Source organism: Diabrotica virgifera, chromosome 9 (genome assembly GCF_917563875.1).
Source record: "Diabrotica virgifera virgifera chromosome 9, PGI_DIABVI_V3a".
Classification (NCBI taxonomy): Eukaryota; Metazoa; Arthropoda; class Insecta; order Coleoptera; family Chrysomelidae; genus Diabrotica; species Diabrotica virgifera.
Genome location: NC_065451.1, coordinates 204,678,561 through 204,692,348, shown reverse-complemented (window position 1 = coordinate 204,692,348; position 13,788 = coordinate 204,678,561). Strand labels below are relative to the sequence as shown.

At 32.1% G+C, this 13,788-nt stretch overlaps 1 protein-coding gene across 1 annotated transcript in view; it reads right to left on the bottom strand.

Annotated features, from left to right (window-relative positions):
• Positions 1-4,175, bottom strand: part of LOC114330480 (frequenin-1) — a 760,895-nt gene extending 756,720 nt beyond the window's left edge. Inside the window, exon 1 of the mRNA XM_050662500.1 lies at positions 4,020-4,175. Coding sequence (XP_050518457.1) covers positions 4,020-4,083 — 64 coding nt within the window. The 5' untranslated portion in view covers positions 4,084-4,175. The remainder of the gene's footprint in view (positions 1-4,019) is intronic.
• Between the last annotated feature and the right edge of the window lie 9,613 nt (positions 4,176-13,788).

The following is a 13,788-nucleotide window of genomic DNA, read 5'->3' as shown; positions in this document are numbered from 1 at the left end:
ACCAAAAATTAAAAATACTGTTAATAGTTACGTCATTGTTTATGAAGTGTAGCCTCCCGCAGCGCAGTTGCTTTTCCCTTGATGAATAGTAGAAAATATAAATATATATATTTGCTAACAAATTATCAGTAAATATCTATCACCGTCCTATATATATAATTAAATTAACAAAAACACCATTTCATACTATATTTGCATTACCTAATACAAAACTTAAAAGATTTAAGAATTTTTTTAATTTTAGATGAAATAAAAATTTCGTATGACAGTAATGACAATGACAGAATGCTTTTGCGTGATAGCCGATTTCCATGTTTAATCGCTAATTGTTATCAATATTGAATACCTAACTACTAAATCTGTAAAGTTTTGATTTTTGTTTTATGAATATAATTGCAAAATACTACAGAATTTCAGTTTCTGACACAAATTTAATTAATAATAACGTAAATGTTGTGCAATATTTTTAATAATAATTAAAGTAAATGAGTTTTAAGTTCACTCAAATAAATAATCGATTACTGCCGTCGACCACTTACATTCAATCTCAGTTAATTTGATTAATCGGCGGCAGGTAAAGTAAAATTTTTCTTTCAGTACAATAAAGTGTTACTTTTAGTAAAGTTTATTTCACTAGAATAGGACCGTTTTATTTTTAATTCTAATTATAGTCTATAGCATTTGGTCTTTGCATAAAAACAATTAGCTTGCTTGTTGCTCTTACGCAACAACTATCATCACAACTTGCCCTAAACTTTCAAAAGTGACGAAACAACGAAAAAGCATAAGCAGCAAGTTACAGTAAGTCGCAGTAGTCAACCTATCGAATGGTATCCTGCTTTAATTTTGAGTTTTTCTTTCCCATTGCACCGGAAAATTTCCCAGAAGGGGGCGAAAGCAAGAGAAAGTCGAGTCGGGAAAAGTGCGTTACTAGAGGAAAGCTATCAATATCATAAAACGATCATCATTATTTATAGAAAAAAGACTAAGTTTTCACTCTAATGGCATATAAAACAACATAATGCTATTCTACATCCCACCAGAATGAAAACAATGGGAACCTTCTCTGGTTTATTTATAGACTTTAAGCAAGCATTTGATAAAGTAAAAAAAGGAAAGAACTTTATAAATCACTTGAAAAAATATAAATACGCAGGAAAATTATTAGAATGATACAACTAACATTATGACGAACTGAAAACCAAGTAAAACTAAATAATGAAATATCAGACAGTTTCCTAGTAAATGAAGGAGTAAACCAAGGTGACCCACGTTTATCTATTCTTTTTAGTCTCCTCCTGGAAAACGTACTGCAGGATGCCAATATAAATAGAAAAGGCATCATATATCTGAAAACTATCAATGTCTGGCGTTCGCTGATGATATAGCAATAGAAGCAGAAAGCAAATAGGAAATGATGCGGATAACTAAACAATTAGAAAAAAAGCCATAAAAAAGGACTATATGTTAATGACACAAAAACAAAATACATGGAATGAATAGACTAAAAATATGTAAGAGGAAAGTATTTAACAGTACAAACAAATAATAATTCGTATAGATTCGAGGAAGTTAAGAGGTTCGAATATTCAGGAACAACTATAACACGAAAACAAAATATAAAACGAAAAATTGAGAACGGTGTTTGGATCAGAAGGACAAATGAAAATCTGAGGGTTATATGGGACTCAGCAGACTATTAATAATAAGAACCCAACGATTAAGATGACTAGGACACCCAGTGCCGGATATACCACTAGGCCGACTAGGCCGCGGCCTAGGGCCGCAAACAAAATGGGGCCGCAGCGTTTTGCAAAAAAAACTTTTTTGGTAAAAAAATTGAATTTTTATTTTTTTAAATTAATTAAGAATTACCGGTACTGTAAATCGAGTACAATTGTATATTACTTTTGTATATAAACAATAAAGTCTAATTAAAATAACCAACGTTCATATCAAAAATAAATATTAACGCTTGCTAGGGTATAGGAGGCTACAGGAAATATAGAGATACAGGGTATAGGATTGGAGGTGAATGGTTGAAAGTTCTAGGAATGTGATTAAATGATGTAACCCACACTAGTATAAGGCAGTGTGGGTTACGGTTCATACGGTAAACAATTTTTCAAATTAGAGTATGCTATTCTACTAAATATGAGTCTGAGAGACAACTTTGATTCCTATGAAAAAACATTCAAAGAGTTGCATAAAAATGAAACCCATGTTCTTGAAATAAAAAGACGCCCGAAAAGAAAAGCTCTCCATGGCGAAGACAAAGAAAATGAATCCACTGAACCCCATTTTAATGGCAAAGAAGACATAAAGATTAATACATTCAATGTTTTAATTGACAGGCTTTATTCAGAATTGAATGAAAGATCCGAAGTTTCTTTCAGTCTAAATGAAGAATTTAACTTATAGATAGTCAATTTCTAATGAAAAAATTAGGGGAAAAGCTTCTATTTTGGCTAAAAAGTATCGAATCGACATAGACGGTGACTTTGTAGAAGAGTGTGTACAGTTCAAAGGCTTTGTTAAAAATATATTTGGTGAAGAAAGACAACCTCATGATAACAAGATTACCAAGCCTCCGAGGAATACACTTTTGGAGTATCTGAAGCTCATTCATGAAAAACAAGTTAACAACATTATTTCCGAATATGGACACGGTTTTGCGCATTCTACTATGCATGATAACATTTAATGCATCTGGAGAAAGATCATTCGGCTTGTTGAAATTGAATCAAAAACTACTTGAGACACTCTACTTCAACCTGTTTTGGTTTGTTTATTTCTAGTACATCTTTATTTTGATTTTATTGTAGTTTGGCTAGTTTTGTTTCAATTGCTGAGCTTTTTCAAGCCTTAGACAAAAAAGCTAGAAAAGTGAATGTTTAGAGTTTAGATAATGATATTTATCATGAGTGTGGAGTGGTGTGAGTATCAATGTTAATCACTAATCCAACTTTATCCAAATTAAGAACATGTCATTGGCGTTTTTCAGTATAAGAGAATAATGTGAGAATTGAACGATCTACAAGTTTATTAAATTTGTTGTATCCTTAATATTTTTATTTTTCAGTACCGTAGCCTATTACTATTACAGTTCATATTACTTTGCTTGTTCTTTTACTTATAATGTCTTTTCAACTCGGCGTTTTTTAGTCTTTTGTTATCACCTGTACTTTTCCCCCGAATGAAACAAATGTTATTTAATTTTAACAATTAACTGCAATACTAATTTATAATAAGTATAATAATTTTAGCAATATTAATAATTTTACAAATAACTGCTGTTTGCTAACTTTCTGAATTATATATTTTCTATAAAATACCTAATAGAAATTGTTGTTAGAGCTGTTTTGGGAGTTTTCTTAAATTTAATTACATAATCGTGAAGTAACGGGGGCCGCTCGGGGTAATTTGGCCTAGGGCCGCAAGTACCCTAAATCCGGCAATGAGGACACCTATAGACCTATAGAGGATGCCAGAGGGCAGACTGACGAAATTGCTACTGTCAAGTACAACTGAAGGACGTCAGAGGAGAGGTCGACCCAAAACAAGGTGGAAAATGTATATAGAAGATGATCTAAAAAGACTAGTCACAAATTCTAGGACGAATGCAATGGACAAGAACGGATAGAGAAGAATGGTCAATCAAGCCATGGATCTACTAGACTCGATGCACTAGTTATTGTTATTATTATTAGTTAACTTTATAAATAAGATTAAGTTTGATGTTAATATTGAATTTTATTCGTATTATAATGTAATTAATCTCAACACCACTATTTAGTAAGAGAGATTTTGAAAAAAAAGAAAAATACGTATTATAGTTTCTTTCACTAGAATATTTTTGTTCTATATATAGTACTAATTATAGTATGTTATAAGTATATAGCATTTATTCTTTGCATAAAAACAATTACATAGCTTGTTGCTCTTACGCAACAACTATCAGCCGCATCAGAAAACTTTCAAAAGTTACGAAACAACGAAAAGCATAAGCAGCAACTTACAGTAAGTCGCCGTAGTCAACCTGTCGATGGTATCCTGCTTTAGTTTTGAGTTTTTCTTTCCCATTGCACCGGAAAATCTCGCAGAAGGGGGACGAAAGCGAGAGAAAAGTCGGAAAAGCACGCGCGCGGTTCTAGAGCGTCACAACCACACTTTCGGCGTCCACCACCGCGATCTCGACGTCGAGAGAGACGCTGGACATAAAATCACGCTGTGGGCGCCCCGAAAAGGGGCGCTTGCGTCCTGACGCCCGCGGCATTCCTTCCTCGACGGGTTTTCATTCATGCGGATAGTGTCTTAGAAGGACACGAGGACTATTATACAGTCGGATACATAGTTGGAATAATTTGAATTTTCCAAACTAATGAACACATTGCTATAACCTATAATACGGTTGGTTTAGGGTTTTAGTCCAAGAAATGAAGCTTAAAATATGACAAAACCTCGCAATTTTTACAGAATGGATCGATTTGCTTGAAAATTTGAGAATAAGTAGTGGATAGTCCAAGGATCAAAATATATATAATGCCGAAAGGCGCTTTAACCATGGGGGTGGTTGCCACCCAACTCTGGGGTGGAAATTTTTTGTTACATTTTGACAGCAAAAGTTGGTAAAATTAGTCATTCTACGCAAAAAACGTTCTACTTATACATTTTTTTTGATAAAATTAATAGTTTTAGATTTATTCGCTATCGAAAGTGTTAGTTTTATATCAAAAAAATCAATGTTTTTAATCAGTTTTCTGCTAATAACTCAAAAAAGTTTCGTTCTATCAAAACAACTTTGCTTAACAAAAATGTACCTTTTGAAAAAATAAACAAAACACTTTTTTTTACATATTCTTTAAGACGAATAGTAATCGAGCTATACTTTATTATGTTAGCTCGTGTTCGTCAAATGCTAAATATTGTAGTTTCAAAATCAAAAGACGGAGAAACTATGCATTTTTCGAGGATAACTTGTTCAAACTAATTTAAAGTATTTAAAAATATCTATCTTCGGGAATAAAAAAGGTCTCTAGCTCAAAAATTAAGTGACTTATAATAAAAAGAATGTCAGTCCCTATTTTTTTCAGCGAAAAAGTGATCGGAAGCAACCTCCTAATTATCCCCCTATTTAAAATTAGTCATTGACCTTTTTTTTTTCTTCTTTATTTGTGTATTATTAATACGTTATAGAAGTTTGACCGACTTAGAATGATTAGTTTAAAAAAAAATGGAGTTAAAATCGAATAACGAATTTTTGTAGTTTGGAAAAAACTGGAATTTTTTTCAGAATAGAAAGATTAACATCAGAACTATTTTAAATGGGAAATAAGCCACAATTTTACCAAAAAAATTAATTTATTAACGTTTCGACGCCCAAGTCGGGTGTCGTTGTCAAAATACAAAATAATACTAAATAAACAAAAATGTTGTTGCTTAGTAAAAAATTCTTCTAATAATTTATTTAATCTGACTCATTTATATCGGCAATTCAGGCATGTATTATACATTTTAAAGTAGAAGACTTTAAAATGATATTGCCAATATTGACGAGTTGCGTTCCTGGGACGACTTTACTAAAAGATAGTTCATTCATTCATAGTTGGAGTTTTAGTAAAGTCGTCCCAGGAACGCAACTCGTCAATATTGGCAATATCATTTTAAAGTCTTCTACTTTAAAATGTATAATACATGCCTGAATTGCCGATATAAATGGGTCAGATTAAATAAATTATTATAAGAATTTTTTACTAAGCAACAATATTTTTGTTTATTTAGTATTATTTTGTATTTTGACAACGACACCCGACTTGGGCGTCCAAACGTTAATAAATTCATTTTTTTTGGTAAAATTGTGGCTTATTTCCCATTTAAAATAGTTCATTATAAAAATGTTACAAGGAAATAACTTCAGAACAACATTAGCATCTGAGATATGAAAAAATGTTTAAATATGAAATTGTAGGCTCTTTAATTCCCAAGAACCTGGTTTGCAAAAACTTTTTCTACGACAAAAATTGAGTGAGCTATTGACAATTAAAACTTGTAATAACATACAAAAACCACCTTTACCAACCCTTTCTAAGTCACCTCTTTTTGCGACTGAGGATTTTAAAAAGATTTGATATTAATAGACTTATAGATCTTGTAAAAACCTACAAAATTCGTTTTTACCAAACTTTCTTAGATAAAAAATAAAAAAGTTACGGTTAAAAAATCAATATATTTAAAAAAAAAAGAAGAAATCCAATTGGAAGCATAATAATGTAAGTTAGCGTTGTTTTTAGTCATTGGCCTTATTCATTCTTCTTTTTTTATGTAATGGTAAGAGATTCTAGAAGCTTGACTGGCTTAGAATGATTATTTTTTTAAAAACTGGAGCTAAAAGTGAATAACGATATTTTGTAGTTTGGTAAAAAATGCCATTTTCTTCAGAATAGAAAGATTAGCATCAGAGATACGAAAAAATGTTTAAATATGAAATTGTAGGATATTTAATTCCAAAGAAGTTGGTTTGAAAAATTTTTTTCTACGGCAAAAATTGAGTGAATCGTAAATGAGTATTATCGAAAAACATTGATTTTACTCACTTTCGATAGCGAATAAATCGAAAACAATTAATTTTATCAAAAAAATGTATGGAACATTTTTAGCTTAGAATGAATGTTTTTATCAACTTTTGCGGTCAAAATATAATAAAAAGTTTCCACCCCCGAGATGGGGTGGCAACCACCCCCATGGTAAAAGCGCCTTTCGGCATCACATAGATTTTGATCCTTTGACTACCCATTACTCATTCTCAAATTTTCAAGCAAATCGATCCATTCTGTAAAAATTGCGATGTGAAAAGCTTCGGTTCCTGGACTATTTCTACTTTAAAAAGGTTTTTCCTAAAAAAACATAAAAGATTATTAGTAGATTTTATAAGAATTTTATATGATAATAATTACAATTTGATAATCGTAATTTTAAAAATAAATTACAGTTTGATAATTTTACTATTTTAAAATCAATGGGAAAATCCCCAGTTTTTATTTCTGTATGAGTTCTTTACTATTTTAGTTGGGAATAAGTCACAATTTTACTTTGAAATTAAGTTTATTTGATGTTTCGATTTCCACTTCGGAAATCATTATCAAAATATCTTTCTCTGATCATGGATAAACTGACTCTTAGTAAAATTTCTGTAGCCTTCTGCTTGAATATGCCGGACGTAAATTCAAGACCTTTAATATTAAATTATTATCTCTACATATATCGCAGTCGACAAACAATTTTTAAAGAATGGTTATAAGACATAAAAAACCCAAACTTATGAAAATGTGAGGAAGTGGAATCAGGTCTAGGTGGAAGAAAGTCTTCGGATACTTGGAGAATCATACGAAATCTAAGAAGAGAAGATACAGATATGTACAAACACAAAACGAACACAAAAATTATAATAAATATATTTACTAAAAACACTAATATACTTATTCCACAACTTTTTTGGACTGATACATACATAACTTAAAAGATTTAGCAACGAATAACATACTGTCTCTGTGCGCATGTGCGCAGAATAATAAAAATTCACACTCTATCGCGCCTAAAGAAGTATAACTTCAAAAATGTTTGCTTAGATGGCATTATACGGGGGTGAATGGAAGCGTTGTTTTCTCCTAACTTTAAACAATTCTGTGGAAAAATTGGAGGTCTGATTTTATTTAATACTTCTTTTGTATTATCCTGGAGGTATCATTAAGGTTTTGTTTTTTGAATTATTCGAATATCTCTTTTCTTGCAAGGGCTGTAAATAAAACACTGCTTTGAAGATTTATTTAATTAAAAATATCAAACGCACTAAAATTAACAAAACAAAACAAAATTAACAACAAAACAAAACAATTCAATAGCGGGTATGTCCACCTCTTGCAGCAACGGTTGCTCGCAATCTGTTTAGCATCGAATAAAGATGTGGTATCCTTGCCTGATATGGTGGTGTTGCCAGATATCGAAACTCAATTCAGGCAGTAAAGGCATATCCAGGAGCGGACGTATCTTCTGATCACAGTCTTCTTATTGCTAGATTTCAACTTCAACTAAAAAAGACGCAAAAAAGCCGCAACAACAATAAACTTAACATACAGAAACTTAAGTTAGAAGAAACAAAAGAAAATTTGAAACGTGAAATCAACACAAATCTAGATAGAAACCCAAGAAATAATTGCAACGTAGAACAGCAGTGGCAATTCTTCAAAACCTCTATATTAGAGCCAAGTAAGAAAGTACTTACAACAACCAAATGTAAGAAAGAAGAATGGATGACGGAGGAAATTCTAGAGTTGATGAATGAAAGAAGAAAAAACAAAACAATTAATAAGACTCGCTATAAACAGCTGCAAAACCAAATAAGAAGAAAAATTAGGGAGGCTAAAGAAACCTACTTCTCTGAAAAATGTAAAGAAATAGAAGAACTTCAAAACAGATATGACAACTTCAACCTACATAAAAAAGTCAAAGAACTAGCCGGAATAGGAAATAGAAGAACCTCAAATATATTGCTCGACAAAAACGGAAATATTATAATGGAGACAGAACGAAAACTACGACGATGGAAAGAGTACATTGAGGAACTATTTCATGACCAGAGAGAAGCTAGTAGATCCGTAGATAGCCAAACCGGAGATGTAGGCCCAGAGATAACCAAATCAGAGGTTAGTCAGGCAATAAACTCTATGAAAACCAATAAATCTGCTGGTCCAGATGAATTACCTAGCGAGCTGATAAAGTTGGTCAACGAGAAAAACCTGGACATAATAGTAGAACTGTTCAACGCTATCTATACTACGGGAATCATCCCTAGAGAAATGTTGACATCAGCATTTGTGTGTTTGCCAAAAAAAGTAAATGCCAAAGAATGCAGTGACTACCGAACCATAAGCTTAATGTCACATACCTTGAAAATTCTGCTGAAAATTATCCATGCCAGAATACACTCTAAACTGGAGCTGGATATTAGTGACACTCAATATGGGCTCCGTAAAGGAATGGGCACCAGAGAGGCATTATTCTCCTTCAACGTGCTGACACAGAGATGTTTGGATGTTAACCGTTCTCTTTACGTCTGTTTTATAGACTACAATAAAGCGTTTGATAAAGTAAAACATGACCGACTCATGGAAATTCTAAAAACTAAAAACCTAGATGAAAGAGATTTAAGACTAATAACACATCTCTATTACAATCAGCGAGCAATAGTAAGAATTGAAACAGAAACATCTGAAGAAATGGAAATAAAGAGAGGAGTCAGGCAAGGCTGCATACTATCACCTCTATTATTTAACGCTTATTCTGAAGAGGTAATGCGAGAAACTCTGGAAGATGAAACAGTCGGCATAAGAGTAAATGGAGTCTTAGTTAACAACATCAGATATGCAGATGATACAGTAATAATAGCCGATAATTTACAAGACCTGCAAAGACTCATGAGTAAAATAGTAAGGTGTAGTAGGGAGTACGGACTCTCTCTCAATATCAAAAAGACGAAATTTATGAAAATTAGTAAAAACAACCATAATACTAACGAAATCTTGATAGTAGAGGGCCAGCAGATCGAAAGAGTAAAAAAGTACACTTACCTAGGGACACTTATAACCGAAAATAATGACTACACTGCAGAAATCAAAGTCAGAATCGAGAAAGCACGTTCTAATTTTATGAAAATGAAAAACGTCCTATGTAGCAAAGATTTAACATTAGCTCTTAAAGTACGCCTAACAAAATGTTACGTATATAGTTTACTATACTATGGACTGGAATCATGGACGTTAAATGTAGAGACAATGAGACGACTTAACGCCTTTGAAATGTGGACGTATAGAAGAATTATGAGGGTTTCCTGGGTAGATAGAGTTACGAACAATGAAGTACTGAGAAGAATAGGTAAAGAGAAGGAAGTTGAACTTACAATTAAAGAAAGAAAACTACAGTACCTCGGACATGTAATGCGGGGCGAGAAGTATGGCATCCTGCGACTCATAATGCAAGGAAAGATAGATGGCAGAAGAAGCATCGGCAGAAGACGAATTTCATGGCTGAAGAACCTGAGAGAATGGTTTGGATGCAGCTCAAAACAACTATTTAGAGCTACTGCCTCAAAAATTAAAATATCTATGATGATTGCCAACCTCCGTAGCGGAGATGGCACCTGAAGAAGAAGATCCTTGCCTGGGGAATAGCCCGATATTCCTCTACCAGGGCCATAACTGTACCAAATTTTGTGGAGGCCTAGAATGACGGCGAATAGCTTTTTTTTTAATTCATCCCATAAATGCTCAATAGGATTGAGATCTGGGCTGCATGCGGGCCGTTCTAATCTTATCAATCCAACCTCTATTTTATGAGTCAATCAGTGTTTTTATTTACAAAAACTGGTACAGCTCAAAAAAAGAGATACTCGGATAATTCAAAAAACAAAATTTTAGTGATACCTCTGGGATAATATGACAGGAATATAAAAAAAAATCAGCTATTTCATTTTCTACAGAATTTTTTAAAGTTAGGAGAAAATACAACGCTTCCATTCACCCCTGTATAATGTCATGCATGCAGATTTTTTTGTTACCGGAATAATACCAAACTATATCAATACATGTACCTACAAACTGGTGCAAGAATCTTGAAAATCGGAGCATAAAAAATAATAAAGTTATAAATTGTCAAACTTAATCAAAAATTTTAGGTGGGAGAATTTTGTGCCGCGTGAGTGTATAATAATCGAACAAATCTTTATTGTTACGAATTAAGGAGTAGGCTCAAAATCTTTATTTAATGCTATTTACATACATTCATTTTTTTCGAATCCTGAGAAAACGAATAAGTACTTTTGAAAAATTTAAACGTAAAAATACTCTGATGAAAGCTAACGAGATTGAAACCGGAAAAGGTGTTGATGACGCTCTTTGAATGAATTGAAATATAAGACGTCTCTAGTTTCCGTTTTACAGCAAAACTATTATTTATTTCTATTAGTTTATTCCTAACAGAGTACGTGGGACCAATTTTTCGTAGGAATTTTTGCCACGCTGAGTAGGCAGGAAGTGAGATGGAATTCTGAGGCAAAGAAGGCTAGGGGAGACCTTCAGTATTCGTATGGTTTGCAAATATAGAAACCGTGAAGGCGTTAGCAGAAAATTAATCTCTTTTTAATTTTATTAGAGTAAAACTTTCGCTTGCTTTCTTCTGTACTCTAAACTCTTTATTCTACGGTATTCAAATCTTAATATTAAACTTCATATTACCAACAATCAATCTCGGAGTACGCATATTTAAGAATAATATTGAGGCGAATTTGACAGCCGCCTCCGCATTCAAGGTTCGATAAAAAAGATCCCTTCAAACCCCGGTCCCATTAATGGGACAATAAATAGCGAAAAACGCGTATATCGCAACAGCGCCTTCTCTTTTTATGCAAAGTTTGTCCTCTTCGTCGCTTTTTTCAGCTTTTCTTGGAAATATTACCCGAAAAAGGACGCGTTATAGTCTATGAAGCTTTCGCTACTGAATATTTCAGAGCGTGTACGGGGGGCGGTCAATATTTAATGCGACTTGCTGACAGTGTGGATTTTGATTTGTTCCAGTGTATTATATATGGAGACGGGTAGTAAAACGTCAGAGAAGGGTCTATAAATAAATATAGACTTGGTGCAAATCCGTTAAGGGAAAATTATTTATTGTCCATAAGCATCTGGAAGTTTGGAAATTTAATTAAATTATATTTATTGGTTCTATATATTAGGTACTCTATCTAATTATTGAATATATCTATTAGTTATATCTGTTTGATAATATATCCCTTATCTGTATTAATGAAATTATTGTATGAAGACCAACTACAAATAACTATATAGGGTGAGGCAGATAACTGGCCTATTAGAAATATCTCGAGAACTAAAGGCAACAGAATCATGAAAATTGGACTGAAGCGGTTTTGAAGGATGATCTATTAAATGAAAATATTTTCATCTCTTTTCAACTTCCGGTTATACCGGAAGTTGCTTATAACTTCGTTTGTTTAATGGGACACCCTGTATATTTTTACATTTTTGGATTCTCCTCAATATCTTCTTTCTTAAAATATGAGGTTTTGTGATATTATACAGGGTATTTTAAAAGATATTTACGTTTTTTTATTAATTTCGTAGCAATATTCACACCCTGTAGAATTGTAATAGTTTGGCATTAAAAACTCTGCTTACGTTCAAGTGATTTTTAATATAGTCTACTATTGTTAAGAATCATTAGTATAGCTAATTTTGAAATTTTAGTATACAGGGTTGTTCGAAACTCGGAATGAATATTTTCTGAGTTTTCTTAAATGGAATTTTAGTATTGTAATGAAATGATATTTTATGGTATTTTTTTATGTTATAAGTATTCCCTATACCTAATTGCTTTAATTTGTGAGTTATTGGTGATTCAAGCTAAACATTAATTGCAACAAAAATACGTAAAATTTTATTAGGTTGGCCGTGAAAAAATTCAGTCACAAATAATTTTTCAGAAATAAATACATATTAATCCAGACTGATCCTTAAAATTACCAATAATGGTTTAGCAATCAAAATACCTACGTAGTTAAGGTTGTTTTTGCGATTAACAATTAAGCACAAATTAAAGCAGTTAGGTATAGGGAATGCTTAAGAAATTTAAAAGTAACATAAAATATCATTTCATTACAATACTAAAATACAGGGTGTTCTATTTAAGAAAACTCAGAAAATACTCATTCCGAGTTTCGACCAACCCTGTATACTTAAATTAAAAATTTAGCTAATGATTCTTAACAATAGTAGACTATATTAAAAATCATTTGAACGTAAGTAGAGTTTTAGATGTAAAACTACTACAATTCTACAGGGTGTGAATGTTGCTACGAAATTAATAAAACAAACGTAATTATCTTTTAAAATACCCTGTATAGCATTACAAATCCCCATATTTTAAGAACGAAGACATCGAAGAGAATTCAAAAATCTAAAAATATACAGGGTGTCCCATTTAAAAAACGAAGTTATAAGCAACTTCCGGTATAACTGGAAGTAGCAAATAGATGAAAATATTTTCATTAAATAGATGACTCTTCAAAACCCCTTAATTCAAATTTTCATTATTCTGTTGCCTTTAGTTCTCGAGATATTTCTAATAGGCCCATTATTTGCCTCACCCTGTATACCTAGGGCAGATCTTAAAAGAAAAAAACTATTATTATCATATTCTAAAATAATGAATTTATTCCATATTTTTGCATTATACAGGGTGTCCCGAAAAGATTGGTCATAAATTATACCACACATTCTGGGGTCAAAAATAGTTCGATTAAACCTAACTTACCTTAGTACAAATGTGCTCATAAAAAAGTTACAGCCCTTTGAAGTTACAAAATGAAAATCGATTTTTTTCAATATATCAAAAACTATTAGAGATTTTTTATTGAAAATGGACGTGTATTATTCTTATGGCAGGAACATCTTAAAACAAAATTATAGTGAAATTTGTCAAACACATAAATATTTTATGGGAGTTTTGTTCCCTTAAAACCCCCCAAACTTTTGTGTACGTTCCAATCAATTCATTATTGTAGTACCATTAGTTAAACACAACGTTTTTAAACCTTTTTGTCTCTTAGTATTTTTTCGATAAGCCAGTTTTTATCGAGTTGCGGCTGCTTTTTTAATATATTAACATAAAAATGTTATGGGGATTTGTTCCTTTAAACCCCCCAAATGCGGCTTCATTTTCAAA